General features: G+C 40.5%; 1 protein-coding gene across 11 annotated transcripts in view; it reads right to left on the bottom strand.

The window, feature by feature from the left end:
* LOC113037086 (protocadherin alpha-C2-like) overlaps window positions 1–23,509 on the bottom strand; it is a 208,368-nt gene that overhangs the window by 172,052 nt on the left and 12,807 nt on the right. The window contains exon 1 of one of the 11 annotated variants that reach the window (XM_080288655.1): window positions 20,396–22,932. The exons of 4 other annotated variants lie outside the window; for them this stretch is intronic. In XM_080288655.1, coding sequence (XP_080144781.1) covers window positions 20,396–22,753 — 2,358 coding nt within the window. In that variant the 5' untranslated portion in view covers window positions 22,754–22,932. Of the gene's footprint in view, window positions 1–469; window positions 2,940–3,564; window positions 6,823–6,849; window positions 9,196–9,951; window positions 12,387–13,004; window positions 15,518–16,823; window positions 19,297–20,395; window positions 22,933–23,509 lie in introns of those variants that run through there. 6 more of the 11 variants (XM_026193960.2, XM_080288661.1, XM_026193978.2 and 3 more) reach the window with 6 other exon arrangements.

Here is a 23,509-nt window from a genome sequence, read left to right as displayed (position 1 = left end):
TAGTTTTTTGGAACCATGGATAGCGATCACAGGCTCTCCCACATAACTTTAATTCCAAAAAGTAGCATATAAACAACTACCAAGAGAGACAGTAAAGGCTCCCAACACATGCTCAAAGAAATAAAAAAGAAAGGGAAAAAATAAACAATCAGCACCAAGGGCAGCGAATAGTTCGCAAAACCACAAAGGATTGTTATTGTTATTGTTATTGTTATTATGGCTTTATAATTTATCAGTGAATATGATCTAAAAAACAGCACGAAAACAGCTGGTGTTTAGCACATTGAACAGAGTGGCTCGGGAAGCGTACAAACTCCACCCAGCCAGAAGAACCCAAAGGTTCTTGCTTTGAAGTAATAGCGTGACCCACTGCACCATTATGCTACTTGCTGCCATTATAACTGATATTGTAAAGCAAGCCGAAAACGGAAAGGGAAAATGCTTTTACAAAAGGGTGTTAAGGTCTTACCTCTTCAGATGCTCTCCGCCTGTCGGGTAGAACTAATGTGTTTGCATGGCTACCCGGGACTATAGTAGATCCTATACTCATTCTGGGTCCAACGAGCATGTACCGCTTCTCTCCTGATCTATACTGGATGCTGTGACACAGTGTCCCATCATAATTAGTCTCTGGCAGATATTTAGAAGTATAGTCTGTGGATTTGGAGCACTGCATTGCAATCAGCACGATGATGCTGACGAGAAAAAGCACAGAAACTGCGCCCAAAGTTATCATGAGGTAAAATATGACATTACTGTCCTCATCATCTTTTGCTGCACTTTTAACATCAGAAGCTGCAAAAGCCTCTTTGGGCTCCACAAGTTTGACAATCACAGTAGCTGTTGCTGAGAGAGAAAAGTTGCCGTTGTCTTTGACCAGTATGAGCAGTTTATGCTCATCCTCGTCTGTCTCTGTGAATGAGCGAAGTGTTCTGATCTGTCCCGTATAGCGGTCCAAAGCAAAGAGACTGTGGTCAGTAACTTCCTGCAGTGAAAAGAGCAACCAGCCGTTATATCCTATATCAGCGTCATAGGCTCTGACTTTAGTCACCAAGTGTCCTGCGTTGACGTTTCGGGGAATCTCCTCCACACCTTGAGCAGAACCGTTGGAGCTGAGTGGATACAGGATGACTGGAGCGTTGTCGTTCTGATCCAGGATGAAGACGTTGACTGTGACGTTGTTGCTTAGTGACGGAGTTCCAGAATCTGAGGCAACAACTTGGAACTGGAAAGTTTTCAGCGTTTCAAAATCAAAACTTTTCAGCGCAGTGATTTGTCCATTGTCTGAATTCACACTTAGGAAAGACATTATATCATTTTTACTCCCTTCTCTCACAACGTGATATGAAATGGCTGCATTGTCGTTCAAGTCTTTATCCGTCGCGCTTACTGAAAATATTGGCTTTCCAGCAACGTTGTTTTCTGACAGGTAAACCTGTAGTGGATTCTGCGAGAATTGTGGGATGTTATCGTTTACATCTGATATTTGAATGCTAAGGGTTTTAAAAGTAGATAGTGGAGGCTCACCACAATCCGTGGCTTTCATTGTTATTTCATAATAAGACACTTTTTCTCGATCTAAAAGTCCCTTGGTTACAACTGAATATATATTTTCCTTATACGAAGGCTTTAATTCAAAAGGCACGTCTGAGATTATGCTTGTAATAATATTTCCGTTCACTCCGGAATCTCTATCTGTTACACTGAGTAGAGAAATAACTGTGCCAGGCTTGGAGTCCTCGGATACTGAATTTGATAGTGACGTGATTTCTATTTCTGGTGGATTGTCATTAACATCTGTGATTTTTATGATGACTCTGCACTCACCCGTCAGTGGGGGTGTTCCTTTATCGGACGCCTCAATATCAAGTTTGTAAACGTCATTTTCTTCATAGTCAATCAATCCCTCTACTATAATTTCCCCACTTAACTTGTCCAGTTCAAATATATCATACACTTTCTTCTTTAGAGTTTTTCCAAGGCTATATTCAACTGCTCCATTTAAGTTTTCATCTGGATCTGTCGCATTAATTTTAAATATTTTGGTGCCAACCAAAACGTTTTCTGGGACTGAAATTTCATAAATATCCTTACTAAACATTGGGCGATTGTCATTACTGTCTAGAACAATAACTGTAACATTTAGGGTTCCGGATCTTGGAGGTTTAGCCCCATCAACTGCTGTAACCACAAGCGAATGGTTGCATTTTTGCTCTCTGTCCAGCGACTTTTTTAGGACTAAAAATGGTATTTTGTCCTCGTCACTTTGGCGGACATCTAATTCAAAATGATCATTTGGTGTTAAGGTGTAGGTATGAATGGAATTAAGTCCTGCATCAGGATCACGAGCGGTGTGTAGCTGGAACCGCCTTCCCGGCAGTGTATGTTCGGCTATTTCAAATCTCTGATTTCTTTCGGAGAAATTAGGAGAATGATCATTTACATCAGTAATTTCCACAACTACATAATGCATTTCCAGTGGGTTTTCAACAAGAATTTTAAGCTCCAGTAAGCATGCGCCACTTCCTTGACAGAGAACCTCTCTGTCGATTTTCTTGCGAACATAGAGAGCCCCATTGTCCTGGTTTACCTCAAAAAAGGCATCCGTATTTCCAGACACAACACGAAAACGTCGATCAGCCAAAGAATTGATGTCAAGGCCCAGATCTTTCGCAATATTTCCAACTACAGTTCCATCTGCAACCTCCTCTGGAACAGTATATCGTATCTGAGAAAAAGCCTCCTTCCCAAAAAGCAGCAATACGGCCACATGAAAAACAAACCAGTAACCCTTCATCGTTCGTGATCCTGTAGTGATCTTCATAGCTATTTAACAGTACCTACATACACAGAAGCTCCCTGAGTCGACAAACAGCAGGTTATAGCATATTTCTAAAATATAAACCGTCCATCAGCTGGTGAGTTTGGTTTTAATACGCGATTTCCCCTCCTCAATCTGAAACAAAAGCCTTGAAAGAGGAGGGACGGAGTCATTTTTTTCTTCCGATGTAAGAGTGACACCCAGAGGAGATGTGTTACAAAACGTGATTCATATGATACATATATTTTGTCTTCTCTATATGCTTTCTTTCCGCCTTACAAATTAAAGCGACTGTACTATTTTTTCCTGCCATAGAACTTAATGCAATCGAAGAAGCATTAGGAAACATGGATCTGATAGTACTCAGATTAATTCTATAGGGATGAATTTCATGTTGACATACTTTGATCGCAATGGGCATCAAGTAGTTATACAGAGTTTGTTTTACACAGCGAATGTAGATGTGTGTTAAAACAACAAAGCTGATGTATACTGCCCATAAATTGACTAATTCTAAATTTAAAGCTGGGAACGTGTAAGACCCACGCGTCACAACTATACATTTCTTAACTTTTTTTCAACTTTGTAAGGGAAACTTCTCAAAAGCTGAGACCAAAATAATTAAAAGGAAACGTGTATTTGTATTGGTATAGATGTTAAAATACCCCAGTAAGTACTGTTTCAGGGCGTCTGTTTGTGAAATAGAAATTAAACGAATTAAAAAATGATGGGCAACGTCTTACCTCTTCAGAAGGACGTCTCCTATCAGGAAGCACTAGAGTATTTGCATGGCTGCCAGATACTATAGTAGATCCTAGACTCATCCTGGGTCCAACTAGCATGTACCGCTTCTCTCCTGATCTGTACTGGATGCTGTGACACAGTGTCCCATCATAATTAGTCTCTGGCAGATATTTAGAAGTATAGTCTGTGGATTTGGAGCACTGCATTGCAATCAGCACGAAAATACTGACGAGAAAAAGCACAGAAACTGCTCCCAAAGTTACCATGAGGTAAAATATGACATTACTGTCCTCATCATCTTTTGCTGCACTTTTAACATCAGAAGCTGCAAAAGCCTCTTTGGGCTCCACAAGTTTGACAATCACAGTAGCTGTTGCTGAGAGGGAAACGTTGCCGTTGTCTTTGACCAGTATGAGCAGTTTATGCTCAGCCTCGTCTGTCTCTGTGAATGAGCGAAGTGTTCTGATCTGTCCTGTGTAGCGGTCCAAAGCAAAGAGACTGTGGTCAGTCACTTCCTGCAGTGAAAAGAGCAACCAGCCGTTATATCCTATATCAGCGTCATAGGCTCTGACTTTAGTCACCAAGTGTCCTGCGTTGACGTTTCGGGGAATCTCCTCCACACCTTGAGCAGAGCCGTTGGAGCTGAGTGGATACAGGATGACTGGAGCGTTGTCGTTCTGATCCAGAATGAAGACGTTGACTGTGACGTTGTTGCTTAATGACGGAGTTCCAGAATCTGACGCAACGACTTGGAACTGGAAAGTTTTCAGCGTTTCAAAGTCAAAACTTTTCAGCGCAGTGATTTGTCCATTATCACTGTTTATATTCAGGGATGACATAACGTCATTTTGGCTCCCCTCTCTCATAATGTGATATGAAATGGCTGCATTGTCATTTAAGTCATTGTCTGAAGCGCTTACAGAAAATATAGACTTTCCAGCAGCGTTGTTTTCTACGAGATAAAACTCTAAAGGATTTTGTTTGAAATGTGGACTGTTGTCATTTACGTCTGATATCTCAATGCGCAGAGTTTTAAAAGTAGATAGTGGAGGTTCACCGCAGTCGGTGGCTTTTATTGTTATTTCATAATGGGACACCACCTCTCGATCCAAAACATCCTTAGTTACCACTGAGTATGTGTTTTCCTTATAAGAAGGTTTTAATTCAAAAGGGACTTCATTAATAATGCTTGATATTATTTTTCCATTCACACCGAAGTCTTTGTCTTTCACACTAAGAAGTGAAATAACGGTGCCAAGCTTGGAATCTTCAGGCACTGTGTTGGAAAGTGATGTAACTTCGATTTCAGGCGGGTTATCGTTGACATCTAGTACTTTTATAATTAGTCTACACTCGCCCATCAATGGAGGCGTTCCTTTATCCGATACCTCAACATCCAGTTCATACACGTTGTTTTCTTCATAGTCCACTACTCCTTTGACCGTAATTTCTCCACTTATTTTGTCCAGTTCAAAAATATCATAAACTTTCTGCCATAAAGTTTTTCCGAGAGTATATTCAACTTCTCCATTAGTACCGTCATCATAATCTGTCGCATTCATTCTAAATACTGATGCACCGACGGGTATGTTTTCTTTTATAGACAAGTGATAAATCTCCTGACTAAATATTGGACGATTGTCATTACTGTCCAGAACAGTTATGGTAACATTTAATGTGCCTGATCTTGGAGGTTTTCCTCCATCGACAGCTGTCATCACTAGCTTGTGTTCATTATTTTGTTCTCTATCTAGTGATTTCTTAAGCACTAAAAACGGTACCTTTCCTGCATCACTTTGACGGATATTTACTTCAAAATGTTCATTTGAGGTTATAGTATATGTACGAATAGAGTTTAATCCAGCATCGGGATCGCGAGCAGTGTGCAGCTGAAATCTCTTCCCTGGCAGTGTTTGTTCAGCTATTTCAAATGTCTGCTCTCTTGCAGGAAAACTAGGAGAATTATCATTTATGTCAGTAATTTCTACGATTATGTAGTGTATTTCCAAAGGGTTCTCTACAAGAATTTTTACCTCCATGCGGCAAGCACCGCTGCCCTGACAGAGTTCCTCTCTATCGATATGATTACTGACATACAATGCCCCACTATTCTGGTTTACCTCAAAAATACTGTCCTCACTTCCAGAGACAACACGGAACCGTCGGTCACCCAAAGAGGTTACATCAAGCCCGAGATCCTTCGCAACATTTCCAACAACAGTGCCATCGTCCACCTCCTCTGCAACAGAATATCTTATTTGAGCCAAAGCTTCTCTTCCGGAAAATAGCATCAACGCCAAATAAAAGGCAAACCGGGAGTAGTGACTTGTTGGAGTCTCCATCATTTTTCAACAGCATATAAATCCACAGGAGCTGTTAATGCCAAGAGCAATAACCGACTCGCTTACCGCCACATATTTACAAAACCAACAACAGGGTTTTGTCGGCTGGTATATTTGGTCCAAGTGCTTTGCTCAGCTCAGACAAAGGGTTTGCAAGGGGAGGGACAATGTTCTTAAAGGTTTTCTGATTTCATAGTGACACCCAGAGGCTGTGCTGAGAAAGAACCTCATATGCTGTTTTTTTTTTTTCTTTTTCCCATTGATTGAATCCTCTTTTAGGCTTGAGAACTGAATTAAAGTTGACTGGCTCTCGAACAACAAATATAAATTTAGTATTTTAACATTTTCTTGTCTCTTCCCTGTTTCTCTCGATTTACCCCATAAAAACTTGCTGATAACTTGCTCCAACAGATAATGTCATTAATCAATCATTGTGTTTCTTTAACATTCCTTCACCTGATAGCCTGATAGTTTTTGGCACCATGGATAGCGATCACAGGATCTCCCACAGAACTTTAATCGCAAAAAGTGACATATAAACAACTACCAAGAGAGCCAGTAAAGGCACCCAACACATGCTCAAAGAAAAAAAAAAAGAAAGGGAAAAAAAAACAATCAGCACCAAGGGCAGCGAATAGTTCGCAAAACTACAAACGATTATTATTACTACTATTATTATTATTATTTGTACATGTATGGCTTTCTAGCTTATCAGTGAATGTGATCTAAAAAGAAACAGCAAGAAAACATAGCACATTGAACAGAGTGGCTCGGGAAGCGTACAAACTCCACCCAGCCAGACAAACCCAAACTTTCTTTCTTTGAAGTAATAGCGCGAACCACTGCACCATTATGCTACTTGCTGCCATTATAACTGATATTGTAAAGCAAGCCGATAACGGAAAGGGAAAATGCTTTTACAAAAGGGTGTTAAGGTCTTACCTCTTCAGAAGGACGTCTCCTATCAGGAAGCACGAGAGTATTTGCATGGCTTCCTGGTACTATAGTAGATCCTATACTCATTCTGGGTCCAACTAGCATGTACCGCTTCTCCCCTGATCTGTACTGGATGCTGTGACACAGTGTCCCATCATAATTAGTCTCTGGCAGATATTTAGAAGTATAGTCTGTGGATTTGGAGCACTGCATCGCAATCAGCACGATGATGCTGATGAGAAAAAGTACAGAAACTGCTCCCAAAGATATCATGAGGTAAAATATGACATTACTGTCCTCAACATCTTTTGCTGCACTTTTAACATCAGAAGCTGCAAAAGCCTCTTTGGGCTCCACAAGTTTGACAATCACAGTAGCTGTTGCTGAGAGAGAAACGTTGCCGTTGTCTTTGACCAGTATGAGCAGTTTATGCTCAGCCTCGTCTGTCTCTGTGAATGAGCGAAGTGTTCTGATCTGTCCTGTATAGCGGTCCAAAGCAAAGAGACTGTGGTCAGTAACTTCCTGGAGTGAAAAGAGCAACCAGCCGTTATATCCTATATCAGCGTCATAGGCTCTGACTTTAGTCACCAAGTGTCCTGCGTTGACGTTTCGGGGAATCTCCTCCACACCTTGAGCAGAGCCGTTGGAGCTGAGTGGATACAGGATGACTGGAGCGTTGTCGTTCTGATCCAGGATGAAGACGTTGACTGTGACGTTGTTGCTTAGTGACGGAGTTCCAGAATCTGAGGCAACAACTTGGAACTGGAAAGTTTTCAGCGTTTCAAAATCAAAACTGTTCAGCGCAGTAATTTGTCCGCTTTCGGGATGTATATTCACAAAGGATGCTATAACATTGCGGCCAGCTCCCCCCCTGAGTATTTGATAGGATATTGCTGCATTTTCATTGCAGTCTTTATCAAATGCACTGACAGAGAATATTGACGCGCCAGCCGCGTTATTTTCCGTCAAGTATAATTCTAGTGGATTATGTGAGAACTCCGGAATATTATCGTTCACATCTGACACCTGAATGTTGAACTTTTTAAAGGTGGAAAGAGGCGGCTCACCACAGTCTGTAGCTGTTATTGAAATGTCATAATGTGACACAGTTTCCCTATCTAGTGATTCTTTTGTTACTAACGAGTACATGTTTTCTTTAAATGACGGTTTTAATTCAAATGGTACATTTTCTGTTAGATGACATATGACTTTGCTATTTAAACCAGAATCAGCATCTGTAACAGTAATGAGAGCGACCACGGTACCCTGTTTTGAGTCCTCTGGGACTATGCTGGATATTGAAGTCACTTCTATTTCTGGTTTATTGTCATTGACATCTTGAATCTTTATTATAATTCTACAGTCAGTCGTCATCGGCGGCTGACCTTTGTCTGAGGCTTGGACATCTAAATTGTAAACACTGGCTGTCTCATAATCAATTTCTCCGATAACTCGAATTTCTCCCGTGAGTCTGTCTAAAGTAAATAGTCGCAACACACTGGAAGTAATATCACCCCCAAAAGTATACTCGACGTCCCCGTTAATACCCTCGTCTAGATCTGTTGCTTGGACTTTGATTATAGTCTTGTCTAATGGGGCATTTTCTTGCAATGTAACGGAATAAACCTCTTGAGAAAATACTGGTCTGTTATCGTTGTTATCAAGAACCTTTATAGTAAGGCTCAGATTTGCGGATTTTGGCGGCGTCCCCCCATCCATAGCGGTTAAAATCAAGCTATGGTTTGTTTTCCGCTCTCTGTCCAAGTTTCTCTGCAGTACGAGGAAAGGGATTTTATCTTCCCCTCTGTCTCGAATTTCAAGATGAAAATGATCGTTTTGACTGAGTTTATAAATCTGCACCGCATTTACTCCAACATCTCGGTCACGAGCGCCTGGTAACTGAAATCGTGCTCCTGGCAGTGTGGTCTCTGCTATTTCTATTACCTTTTCTTTCTCAGTAAAACTGGGTCTATTGTCGTTAGTATCTATTATTTCAACAGTAACATAGTGGACTTCAAGGGGGTTTTCAACAACAATTTTTAGATCTAATAAACAGGCAACATTTCTATCGCACAGTTGTTCCCTGTCCACATTTTCGTGAACATACAACGCCCCATTGTTCGGGTTTACCTCAAACAGCGTACCCTGGGCTCCAGACACAATACGAAAACGCCTGCTTATCAATGTACCGACATCGAGCCCCAGATCCTTCGCAACATTTCCAATAATAGCTCCCACTTTAACATCCTCTGGAGTCAAATATTTAATCTGAGCTAAAATCACCTGCACACAACAGAAGAGCGCGGCGAAAACCAGAGGATACGGCCAAGTTATCATTCTGCCTCTTTGTCCTTTGGAAAAATCATATGTAATAAAATCCACGCGTATTTTTCCACTTAGTAATCATCCAGTTTTCCTGAGATTTTACTCCAGACATCCGTTTTCGTGAAAAGAAAAATACACAGGCGAAACCCCAAACGTTGATATTCTTTGTGGCCGAGGTGACAACGCACACATTACAAGGGGCTGAGTGGAATTTCGCACTTCCTTATAGTAACACTGACACCCACAGGATCATTCAGCGCTTACATTTAGTAGGAAATGGGGAAAAACAGATTCGACTAAATAGAAACTTTTGTAATTTAATATATTAAAAGTTTTATTCAAATGGCTATCCGTGTGACAAGGGAAAAATATCCTAGGGCATCATCACAAGCACTAACTCTGTAATGTAGTAGTTAAAGAGCTTCAGTGTCCTGTGATAACCGAGCATAGTTAAATACCTTAATAAGAGCTTTTCAGCACCATGGACAGTGGAAAAGTCTTAAAATCACATCAATAACAACAGCGTGCTCGATTCTCTCTTCGATGACCAATAACCACGTCGGTATCGTGGGCAGGAATACAAAATATGTTTAGTGGTAACATTGCTAACACCTTTACAATACAAATAGAAGGACATCACTCAAAACTACTAAGATGCCTCACCAATACCACGTGCCAGCACTTCCATTATCTTAAAAAACGACAGGGAGTCGTAAGGATTATCCAATAGGTGAGGCGAAATTAGGCAATTGCATTAAAATAATCATCGTGAATTTATCCTACCTCTTCAGATGGCCGTCTTCTGTCTGGCATCACCAGAGTATTTGTATGGCTTCCTGGTACTATAGTAGATCCTATACTCATTCTGGGTCCAACTAACATGTACTTCCTGTCTCCAGATCTGTACTGGATGCTGTGACACAATGTCCCATCATAATTTGCTTCTTGTAAATATTTAGAAGTATAGTCTGTGGGTTTGGAGCACTGCATTGCAATCAGCACAATGATGCTGACGAGAAAAAGCACAGAAACTGCGCCCAAAGTTATCATCAGATAAAATATGACATTACTGTCCTCATCATCTTTTGCTGTACTTTTAACATCAGAAGCTGCAAAAGCCTCTTTGGGCTCCACAAGTTTGACAATCACAGTAGCTGTTGCTGAGAGAGAAACGTTGCCGTTGTCTTTGACCAGTATGAGCAGTTTATGCTCAGCCTCGTCTGTCTCTGTGAATGAGCGAAGTGTTCTGATCTGTCCTGTATAGCGGTCCAAAGCAAAGAGACTGTGGTCAGTCACTTCCTGGAGTGAAAAGAGCAACCAGCCGTTATATCCTATATCAGCGTCATAGGCTCTGACTTTAGTCACCAAGTGTCCTGCGTTGACGTTTCGGGGAATCTCCTCCACACCTTGAGCAGAACCGTTGGAGCTGAGTGGATACAGGATGACTGGAGCGTTGTCGTTCTGATCCAGGATGAAGACGTTGACTGTGACGTTGTTGCTTAGTGACGGAGTTCCAGAATCTGAGGCAACAACTTGGAACTGGAAAGTTTTCAGCGTTTCAAAATCAAAACTTTTCAGCGTGGAAATGTGTCCGTTATCACTGTTTATACTTAGTAATGACATAATGTCATTTTGGCTCCCCTCTTTCACAATTCGATATGAAATTGCTGCATTGTCACTTAAGTCTTTGTCCACTGCGCTTACGGAGAATATTGATTTCCCAGCAACGTTATTTTCGGACAGGTAAAAGTGTAGTGGATTTATGGGAAAATGTGGTCTGTTGTCATTTACATCTGCTACCTGGATGTTCAAAGTTTTAAAAGTAGATAAAGGGGGCTCTCCACAGTCGGTCGCTTTTATTGTCAATTCATATTGAGATACCTCCTCTCGGTCCAAAAGAACTTTAGTGACAACGGAATAAACGTTCTCTTTATATGATGGTTTTAATTCAAACGGTAAGTCTGAGGTTAGGCTGAGAATAATTTTCCCATTCACACCAGAATCTTTATCTCGCACACTGATGAGTGAAATCATTGTGCCGGGCTTTGAATCCTCAGACACTGTATTTGAAAGCGATGTGATTTCAATTTCTGGCGGATTATCATTGATGTCTTTTATCTTTATAATTAATGTGCACTCACCAGTTAATGGAGGTGTTCCTTTATCTGATGCCTCGATATCCAGTTTATAAACGTCGTTTTCTTCATAGTCCACTATTCCCTTTATTCTTATTTCCCCACTTATTTTATCCAGTTCAAATATATCATAGACTTTTTTCTTGAGTGTTTTTCCAAGGCTGTATACAATTTCACTACTGGAACCTTCATCTGGGTCTGTCGCATTCATTCTAAATATTGAAGTCCCTACTTGAACATTTTCATCTATTTCTATTTGGTAGCTCTCTTGACTAAATGTTGGACGGTTGTCATTTGTGTCAAGAACGATTATAGTAACATTTATGGTGCCTGATCGCGGAGGTTGTCCTCCATCAACTGCAGTGACAGTTAACGTGTATTTGTTGATTTTTTCTCTGTCCAACGATTTCTTCAGCACCAAAAATGGTATTATATCCTCATCGCTCTGTCGGATTGTTACTTCAAAATTTTCGTTTGAGGTTAAAGTATATGTACGAATTGCGTTAATTCCAGAATCGGGGTCCCGAGCAGTGTGCAGCTGAAATCGTCTTCCTGCCATGGTTTGTTCAAAAATTTCAAACCTCTGTTCTTTTTCGGGGAAAACAGGGGAGTGATCGTTAATATCAATAATTTCTACAACTACGTAGTGTATTTCCAAAGGGTTTTCTGCTATAATTTTTAGCTCCATTATGCATGCCCCACTGCCCATGCAAAGCTCCTCTCTGTCGATTTTCTTAAACAAATATAGATCCCCGTTGTCCTGGTTTACATCAAAAAACGCATCCTTGGATTCAGACACAACACGGAACCGCCGGCTGGTCAAAGAGCTGATATCAAGACCGAGATCCTTTGCAACATTTCCGACAACAGTTCCATCTTTCACCTCTTCTGCAACAGAGTATCTTATTTCTGCCGAAGCCTCTTTCCCGAAAAACAGCAGCAAAGCTACATGGAGAATAAACCAGACCCCATTCCTTCCACGACTTCGTTTTTCGTTCTCCATTGTAATCAAACAAAAGATTTAAAAACAATGTTTGGACTACCTAGCTCATTGCCTGTTGTTATATAATGTATAAAGCGCGATTTGGAATGGTTGCGAGCTCGAGTCAAGCGTCTTCTCTGCTTATAGCAGTGGCAAACAAAAGCTTTGTGAGAGGATGGGTAAAGTGGTCTCCAGTTTGTCAATGTAATACTGACACCCAGAGGTTACTGGAGAAGTATATAGTCATAAATTACAGTGTTTAAAAAGAAACCGTTATTCCAACAATTAAATACGTTATCAGGGGGTTAAAATTTTGTTCCATATGTTGATTATCTCAGAAGATGTTATTTAACCCGCTTCTGAAGAAAGAAGATCAGCCCGGACCAACACTGTTCAGCAGCATATATTTGATTTAAGAAAAGTGCCGTTCAGCAAAGTAGCATGCAACATGTCTGGTAACGTGCAATTCCACCGGTTTTTCATGAGAATCGACCGCATTACCTAGACCCATATTTGATTCAGTAGAAGCATTATGAATCACCATTTATCATAACCAAAATGTCAATGAAACTAACTTTAGTGTTAGCACTGTAGTCTTTAGCTATGATACTTTAGAATTGTGATTTCAAAAAAGAAAAGAAAATTTAGATGATATAAAAAGTCAAATTGATGGAAAAGAATGCACAAAAACATGTGACATCACACTTTAAAGCTCTTACCTCTTCAGAAGGACGTCTCCTATCAGGAAGCACAAGAGTATTTGCGTGACTTCCAGGTACTATAGTAGATCCTATACTCATTCTGGGTCCAACTAGCATGTACCGCTTCTCTCCTGATCTGTACTGGATGCTGTGACACAGTGTCCCATCATAATTGGTCTCTGGCAGATATTTAGAAGTATAGTCTGTGGATTTGGAGCACTGCATTGCAATCAGAACGATGATGCTGACGAGAAAAAGCACAGAAACTGCGCCCAAAGTTATCATGAGGTAAAATATGACATTACTATCCTCATCATCTTTTGCTGTACTTTTAACATCAGAAGCTGCAAAAGCCTCTTTGGGCTCCACAAGTTTGACAATCACAGTAGCTGTTGCTGAGAGAGAAACGTTGCCGTTGTCTTTGACCAGTATGAGCAGTTTGTGCTCAGCCTCGTCTGTCTCTGTGAATGAGCGAAGTGTTCTGATCTGTCCTGTATAGCGGTCCAAAGCAAAGAGACTGTGGTCAGTAACTTCCTGGAGTGAAAAGAGCAACCAGCCGTTATATCCTATATCAGCGTCATAGGCTCTGACTTTAGTCACCAAGTGTCCTGCGTTGACGTTTCGGGGAATATCCTGCACACCTTGAGCAGAACCATTGGAGCTGAGTGGATACAGGATGACTGGAGCATTGTCGTTCTGATCCAGGATGAAGACGTTGACTGTGACATTGTTGCTTAGTGACGGAGTTCCAGAATCTGAGGCAACAACTTGGAACTGGAAAGTTTTCAGTGTTTCAAAGTCAAAACTTTTCAGCGCAGTGATTTGTCCATTATCCGAATTAATATTTAAAAATACTGCGTTTTTCTGTTGACTGCTTTCCTCTCTGATTATACGATAAGTTAAAGCCGCGTTTTCATTCAAATCTTTATCTGAGGCAGAAACTGAAAATATTGGCTTCCCAGGCTCGTTATTTTCTACCAGGTAAAGTTCAACTGGATTCTGTGCAAATTGCGGCGCATGATCATTCACGTCTGACACATCAATACTCAAAGTTCTGGATGTGGACAGAGGAGGCACGCCACAGTCGGTTGCTGTTATTGTGACGTCGTAATGGGAAACTGATTCTCGGTCTAATTTATGTTTAATAACTAAAGAGTACATGTTATCTTGAAATGACGGTTTTAAATCGAATGGCACATTGTCTGAAAGACTACATATTACTTTACCGTTTAAACCCGCGTCTTGGTCTGTAATACTGATCAAAGCCACCACAGTCCCAGGTTTAGAGTCTTCTGATACAATCTTTGACAAAGATGTCACCTCTATCTCAGGTTTATTATCATTTACGTCCAATACATTGATAATCACCCTGCAGTTAGTGCTCATCGGAGGTTGTCCTTTGTCAGTGGCGTGGACGTCCAACTTGTATACCTCCATATTCTCAAAGTCAATTCCGCCTTTCACTCGAATTTCACCAGTGTCCTTATCTAGGCTAAATGTATCATACAATTTAGTGTTAAGTTCGCCACCAAAAAAGTATTCAATCTTTCCGTTTACACCCTCGTCCAGATCAGTTGCATTTACCGTAGTTACACTAGTATCCCTATCAACATTTTCCGGTATTGTAACTGAATATAATTCTTGGTTAAATGTAGGGTGATTATCATTTGAATCGAGGACTATGACTGTGACATTAAGAGTCCCCGTTCTCGGTGGATTTCCGCCATCAACTGCTGTCAGTATCAGTTTGTGTGCATTCTCCTTTTCCCGATCCAGAGACTTCTGTAAAACTAAAAATGGTATCTTGTCCTCTCCCATCTCTCTAATTTGTAAACTAAAATGATCGTTATGGTTTAATTTGTACATACGTACAGTATTAGTAACAACATCTGGGTCCCGTGCGGCTGGCAACTGGAAACGTTTTCCTTGAAGAGTGGATTCAGGAATTTCTACTATTTTTTCTTCATCAGTGAAGCTGGGCGAATTATCATTTACATCTATGATTTCCACTCCTACATAATGTATTTCCATGGGGTTCTCAGCTACCAGTTTTAGGTTTTTAATACATGGATGTATTCTTTCGCACAGCTCCTCTCGGTCGATATTTCCGTGAACATACAGAACGCCATTGTTCGAATTTACTTCAAACTGAGCATCTTCAGCTCCAGAAACAATACGAAACCGTCGTTCCTCCAGTGAACTGATATCCAGTCCCAGATCCTTTGCCACATTCCCAACAACACTTCCTACCTTTACTTCCTCTTGAATCGAATATTTTATCTGAGCTGATACCCGCTCCACACAGCTGAGCATCAGAGAAAAGCTGATAGCAAGCCACCAGCACTGCGTTCCTCGTCTTTGTCCTCCTGCCTCCATCGTGTTAGATAACAAATACTGTATCTACCCACAGGTATTTATCGTTAAGAAGCTAGAATAAATCACAAAATATCCCGTCTGTAATGCTTCCCATTTTCCCTTGTATTCATGGAAAAATCACGGCTACCCTTGTTTCTCTGGACGATACCGTCTCCTCTCTGGCAACCAGAACAAAACCTCTATGGAAGGGGCAGGGCCACTATTGTAACATATTAGTTTGATGCAGATATGACACTGACACCTTGTGGACTGAACATCTTGTTACTCATTGTTGAAGCAATCAGCTACATGTGTTACACAAATATGTTTCCAACATGTAGTCTGCTCACTAAAAATTAACAGTCTTTCTTACTGAACATTTTTTTTGTTTGCTGTTTCTTTGTTATTTGTACAGCAATATGTTCAAATGATGGAGTACTTTTGCAGTTTCTGAAGCCCTTTTTGTTTATGGTAAATGGTAAATGGCCTGTATTTGTATAGCGCTTTACTAGTCCCTAAGGGCCCCAAAGCGCTTTACACAACCTGTCATCCACCCATTCACACACACATTCACGCACTGGTGATGGCAAGCTACATTGTAGCCACATCCGCCCTGGGGCGCACTGACAGAGGCGAGGCTGCCGGACACTGGCGCCACCGGACCCTCTGACCACCACCAGTAGGCAACGAGTAAAGTGTCTTGCCCAAAGACACAACGACCGAGACTGTCCAAGCCGGGGCTCGAACCGGCAACCTTCCGATTACAAGGCAAACTCCCAACTCTTGAGCCACGATCATCTTAGTATTTTTGTGACATTTAGTAAACAGACTAATATATCATGCAGGGCTAACTGCAACAGAGAACTCTATTTGTTATTGTGGCATTATTGTTTAGTAACGCAGTAGTTGCCAAATGCGCACTCTGTTTCCTTAACAAAAATGTGACTTAGAAAAAATTACACTCAGACTGGATGAAAATAAAAGATAGAATGACTCAAGTAAATGTAAGGGCTGTGTTAATCACTTTCACAGTGCAAATGAATAAATGTGAAACCATCAGATTTGAACTTGAACACCACCACTAGCTGACTAAACGTGATCTCTTATCAGAACCACGGACAGCGCTTGAGAATACCGCTGTTTCCCCCATAGTTTCCCGATATATTGGTCATCTTTCTTATTTATTGTGGGTTTTTTATGAAGCAATTTCCGCCTTATTAACAATTTATGTTCCAAAAATTTGTGCCACTAGTTATGATAACCTCGCGAGACAACTTTTAGAGGTAGCAACTAAAAAACTTTATAATTCAGTTACAAAAAACAAAAATACAAATCAAAAACCTTGAGCACATTTCTTCCATGTTCTAAACACTAATCATATTATATGTTTAAAAGGAAAAATGATTCTGGTAGAAAGAATTTTCATCTTTATAATCTTTGCAAGCAAAAAGACCTTCAATTTAAATCAAGATATGTTCTTACCTCTTGAGAAGGACGCCTCCTGTCAGGGAGTACGAGAGTATTTGCGTGACTTCCAGGTACTATAGTAGATCCTATACTCATTCTGGGTCCAACTAGCATGTACCGCTTCTCTCCTGATCTGTACTGGATGCTGTGACACAGTGTCCCATCATAATTAGTCTCTGGCAAATATTTAGAAGTATAGTCTGTGGATTTGGAGCACTGCATTGCAATCAGCACGATGATGCTGACGAGAAAAAGCACAGAAACTGCGCCCAAAGTTATCATCAGATAAAATATGACATTACTGTCCTCATCATCTTTTGCTGCACTTTTAACATCAGAAGCTGCAAAAGCCTCTTTGGGCTCCACAAGCTTGACAATCACAGTAGCTGTTGCTGAGAGAGAAACGTTGCCGTTGTCTTTGACTAGTATGAGCAAGTTTTGCTCAGCCTCGTCTGTCTCTGTGAATGAGCGAAGTGTTCTGATCTGTCCTGTGTAGCGGTCCAAAGCAAAGAGACTGTGGTCAGTTACTTCCTGCAGTGAAAAGAGCAACCAGCCGTTATATCCTATATCAGCGTCATAGGCTCTGACTTTAGTCACCAAGTGTCCTGCGTTGACGTTTCGGGGAATCTCCTCCACACCTTGAGCAGAACCATTGGAGCTGAGTGGGTACAGGATGACTGGAGCGTTGTCGTTCTGATCCAGGATGAAGACGTTGACTGTGACATTGTTGCTTAGTGACGGAGTTCCAGAATCTGAGGCAACAACTTGGAACTGGAAAGTTTTCAGCGTTTCAAAATCAAAACTTTTAAGGGCAGTGATTTGTCCATTTTCTGAATTAATATTTAAAAATGCTGCGTTTTTCTGTTGACTGCTTTCCTCTCTGATTATACGATAAGTTAAAGCCGCGTTTTCATTCAAATCTTTATCTGAGGCAGAAACTGAAAATATCGGCTTTCCAGGCTCGTTATTTTCTACCAGGTAAAGTTCAACTGGATTCTGTGCAAATTGTGGCGCATTATCATTCACGTCTGACACATCAATACTCAAAGTTCTGGATGTAGACAGAGGAGGCACGCCACAGTCTGTAGCTGTTATCGTGACGTCGTAATGGGAAACTGATTCTCGGTCTAATTTATGTTTAATAACTAAAGAGTACATGTTGTCTTGAAATGACGGTTTTAAATCAAATGGGATATTGTCTGAAAGAGTACATATTACTTTACCGTTTAAACCCGCGTCTTGGTCTGTAATACTGATCAAAGCCACCACAGTCCCAGGTTTAGAGTCTTCTGATACAATCTTTGACAAAGATGTTACCTCTATTTCAGGTTTATTATCATTTACGTCCAAGACACTGATGATTACTGTGCAATCCGCACTCATCGGAGGTTGTCCTTTGTCCGTGGCGTGGACGTCCAACTTAAAAATATCAGTTTTCTCAAAGTCAATTTCCCCATTGATTCGAAGCTCACCAGTGTCCTTATCCATATTAAAAATCTCATATAAATTACCCTTAAGTTCTTCACCAAAAAAGTATTCAATTTGTCCATTTAGTCCCTCATCCAGGTCAGTCGCATTTAGCTTAATTACAAACACACCCGCATCTGTATTCTCACGTACTGTAGCGTAATAAACTTCTTGACTAAATGTAGGGTGGTTATCATTCGAATCGAGGACTATGACTGTGACATTAACAGTCCCTGATCTCGGTGGATTTCCGCCGTCAATTGCTGTTAGTATCAGTTTGTGTTCACTTTCCTTTTCCCGATCCAGAGACTTTTGTAAAACTAAAAATGGTACCTTGTCCTCTCCTCTCTCTCGAATTTGTAAACTAAAATGATCGTTATGGTTTAATTTGTACATACGCACAGTATTAGTAACAACATCTGGATCATGCGCAGTTGGCAATTGAAACCGTCTGCCTGTTATAGTGGATTCAGACATTTCCAATATTTTTTCATATTCTTGAAAACTGGGGGAATTATCATTTACATCCATGATTTCCACGCCCACATGATGTATTTCCATAGGGTTCTCAGCTACCAATTTTAGGTTTTTGATACATGGATGTATTCTTTCGCACAGCTCCTCTCGGTCGATATTTCCGTGAACATACAGCGCGCCATTGTTCGGATTTACTTCAAACTGAGCATCTTCAGCTCCAGAAACAATACGAAACCGTCGTTTCTCCAGTGAACTGATATCCAGTCCCAGATCCTTTGCCACATTCCCAACAACACTTCCTACCTTTACTTCCTCTGGAACTGAATATTTTATTTGAGCTGATACCCGCTCCACACAGCTGAGCATCAGAGAAAAGCTGATAGCAACCCACCAACACTGCGTTCCTCGTCTTTGTCCTCCTGCCTCCATCGTTGTCGTTTAGATAATAAATACTGTATCCACTCAGAGGTGTTTACCGTAAAGGAAGTAGCCTAAATCAACACTTCTTCCCATATTCCCTTGTATTCATGGAAAAATCACGGTTACACTTGTTTCTGTCTGAGGTATCGTCTCCTCTCTGCCAACCAGAACAAAACCTCTGTGGAAGGGGCAGGGCCAGAGCTAAAACATATTAGTTTGATGCAGATATGACACTGACACCTTGTGGACTGAACATCTTGTGACTCATTGTTAGAGCAAACATCTACATGTAATATACAAGTATGTTTCCAAATGTGTCCCAGTCACTATTAAAACAAGTCTAAAAATGTTTTCTTAAGAATTTTTTGTACCGTGATGGATTTAATTTGTCACATATTTCAGAGTCTCAGGAATAAAATTTCATGTATTTTTGCGTCATATGATGATCAGCTGATAGACGCGTACAGTATATCATAATGACTAATTGCAACAGGGAATTCTGATATTTGTCAGTATTACATTAATGCTGTGTAATGATGCAGGATTAGCCAAAAGCACAAGTGATTCTGATAAAACTGCGCGCAGACTGGATGAAAAATAATCGAGGACAAAGCACACGCGAGTTTCAGGCTTGTACTGCTAAGTTTCACGTTTCAGATGAATTAACAGGATCCCATTCGAACAGTGGATAGGTATATTACTATTTCCACGACGCAGTAATATGTAACACAATTAGTGATTTCTACTAAGTGTGATAGAAAACATAGGATTGGCGCTAAATACAAAAAGGTCTGAAACGAAAAACAGATTTGAACTTGAAGACCACGAGTTTATGTCTGAAGGTCACCTGTCCATGGACAACGCTAATGAATATGCATGTGTTTTGCCACAGTTTCCCAATCTGAATGGCGTGACCTTCTTTATTTAGTTACTTATCTTTTCTAAACTATTCTTTCCCTATGCATACGTGGATATCCCAGCAATTAGTGCAGTGTCAAAAGACTACAGAATATAATGGGCAGTCTTTCAAAATGATGGTGATAACAACTAAAATACTGTTTGAAAATAAAGTGTGTAAAACAAAAAGAAGAGAGGAATGAAATAAAACGATTAAAAACCTTAAATACATTTCCATCTGTTTCAAAAGTTAATGATACATCGTAAAGGAAACTTCGTCTTGACAACCAAAATAACCTTGATTTAAAATCGCACAATGGACCTACCTCCTCAGAAGGACGTCTCCTGTCAGGGAGTACGAGAGTATTTGCGTGACTTCCAGGTACTATAGTAGATCCTATACTCATTCTGGGTCCAACGAGCATGTACCGCTTCTCTCCTGATCTGTACTGGATGCTGTGACACAGTGTCCCATCATAATTAGTCTCTGGCAGATATTTGGAAGTATAGTCTGTGGATTTGGAGCACTGCATTGCAATCAGCACTACGATGCTGACGAGAAAAAGTACAGAAACTGCGCCCAAAGTTATCATGAGGTAAAATATGACATTACTGTCCTCATCATCTTTTGCTGTACTTTTAACATCAGAAGCTGCAAAAGCCTCTTTGGGCTCCACAAGTTTGACAATCACAGTAGCTGTTGCTGAGAGAGAAACGTTGCCGTTGTCTTTGACCAGTATGAGCAGTTTATGCTCAGCCTCGTCTGTCTCTGTGAATGAGCGAAGTGTTCTGATCTGTCCTGTATAGCGGTCCAAAGCAAAGAGACTGTGGTCAGTTACTTCCTGCAGTGAAAAGAGCAACCAGCCGTTATATCCTATATCAGCGTCATAGGCTCTGACTTTAGTCACCAAGTGTCCTGCGTTGACGTTTCGGGGAATCTCCTCCACACCTTGAGCAGAACCATTGGAGCTGAGTGGGTACAGGATGACTGGAGCGTTGTCGTTCTGATCCAGGATGAAGACGTTGACTGTGACATTGTTGCTTAGTGACGGAGTTCCAGAATCTGAGGCAACAACTTGGAACTGGAAAGTTTTCAGCGTTTCAAAATCAAAACTTTTAAGGGCAGTGATTTGTCCATTTTCTGAATTAATATTTAAAAATACTGCGTTTTTCTGTTGACTGCTTTCCTCTCTGATTATACGATAAGTTAAAGCCGCGTTTTCATTCAAATCTTTATCTGAGGCAGAAACTGAAAATATCGGCTTTCCAGGCTCGTTATTTTCTACCAGGTAAAGTTCAACTGGATTCTGTGCAAATTGTGGCGCATTATCATTCACGTCTGACACATCAATACTCAAAGTTCTGGATGTAGACAGAGGAGGCACGCCACAGTCTGTAGCTGTTATTGTGACGTTGTAATGGGAAACTGATTCTCGGTCTAATTTATGTTTAATAACTAAAGAGTACATGTTATCTTGAAATGACGGTTTTAAATCAAATGGCACATTGTCTGAAAGACTACATATTACTTTACCGTTAAAACCCGCGTCTTGGTCTGTAATACTGATCAAAGCCACCACAGTCCCAGGTTTGGAATCTTCTGATACAATCTTTGACAAAGATGTCACCTCTATCTCAGGTTTATTATCATTTACGTCAAGCACCTTGATAATCACCCTGCAGTCGGTACTCATCGGAGGTTGTCCTTTGTCTGTGGCGTGTACATCTAGTTTATAAACATCCACCGTCTCAAAGTCAATGTTTCCTTTTACTCGAATTTCACCAGTGTTTTTATCTAAGCTAAACAGTTCATAAATCTTTCGGTCAAGTTGACCACCGAAAACGTACTCTATTTCTCCGTTTGAACTTTCGTCCAAATCAGTTGCATTTACGGTAATTACACATGTATTCACCTCTACATTTTCGTGTATTGTTACTGAATACACTTCTTGACTAAATGTAGGGTTATTGTCATTTGAATCCAGGACTATGACTGTGACATTAAGAGTCCCTGATCTCGGTGGATTTCCTCCGTCAGTTGCTGTCAGGATCAGTTTGTGTTTATTTTCCTTTTCTCGATCCAAAGCCTTCTGTAAAACTAAGAATGGTATCTTGTCCTCTCCCCTCTCTCGAATTTGTAAACTAAAATGATCGTTATTGATCAATTTGTACATCCGTACTGTATTAGTAACAACATCTGGATCATGTGCAGCTGGCAACTGAAATCGTTTACCTGGGAAAGTAGACTCTGAAATCTCCAGTATGCTTTCTTCCTCTTGAAAGCTGGGTGAATTATCATTTACGTCTATGATTTCCACTCCTACATAATGTACTTCCATGGGATTCTCAGCTACCATTTTTAGGTTTATCAGACAAGGAGAAATGCTTTTGCATAGCTCTTCTCTGTCAATGTTCTCTTGAACAGAGAGGACGCCATTTCTCGGATTTACTAGAAATTGATTATTTTCAGCCCCAGAGACAATACGAAACTGTCTTTCCTCTAGTGAACTGATGTCCAGTCCCAGATCTTTTGCCACATTCCCAACAACACTTCCTACCGTTACTTCCTCTGGAACTGAATATTTTATCTGAGCTGTAACCCGCTCCACACAGCTGAGCATCAGAGAAAAGCTGAGAGCAAACCACCAGCACTGCGTTCCTCGTCTTTGTCCTCCTGGCTCCATCGTTTCGCTTTATGTTTCCAATTATATACCCACTTAAAAGTCCTTTGAGCAAAGGAAGTAGTTTAAATAACAAAATATCCAGTGCGAAATGTGTTGCAGATTCCAAACAAACCGATGTATTAATCACGGCTACACTTGTTTCTGTGGAAGGTACCGTCTCCTCTCTGTCGACCAGAACAAAAACTGTATAGAAGGGGCAGGGCCAGCACTAAAATATACCAGTGTGATGCTGATATGACACTGACACCTTGTGGACTAAACATATGAGTATATGTTGATAAACAAAACTACCACATAAACTGCAACATCAGCCCGTCTGCAAGTTGTCGCTTCGTGTCTAGAAAATTGTTCTAATTTTTGCTAGTAACGTATGTGTTTCAAAGTAATACATCCGAATAACAATTTACTTCTACGAATTAAAGGCAGCAAATTTTCAGTTTTTTTCAAAAGAGTATGTTGATCAGTTAACCCACTTCAAGGCTGTCATATCATCGTCCCTAATCGTAGTAGTCAACATCTTATTTGTATTAGTATATCCAAGTGTTGTATTTTTCTTTAGGTCAAAGCAATTTAGCTTCGTGTGCGATTATTTCTCTAAAAGAAAAAAGTGTGATTTTGACAAAATTGAATGATGATTGAGTGAAACGATGACAGGGTTTGAAGGCAATTAACAACATTTTTTCCAAGGAAAACAAATAAGAATCAACTACAAGGGACCTATGGATTTCTAATAAAAACAAACAAACAAACAAACAA

This window comes from Astatotilapia calliptera, chromosome 2 (assembly GCF_964374335.1).
Source record: "Astatotilapia calliptera chromosome 2, fAstCal68.1, whole genome shotgun sequence".
Taxonomy (NCBI): domain Eukaryota; kingdom Metazoa; phylum Chordata; class Actinopteri; order Cichliformes; family Cichlidae; genus Astatotilapia; species Astatotilapia calliptera.
The sequence above is the reverse complement of the archived record's forward strand: the minus strand, read 5'-3'. Positions and strand labels throughout refer to the sequence as shown.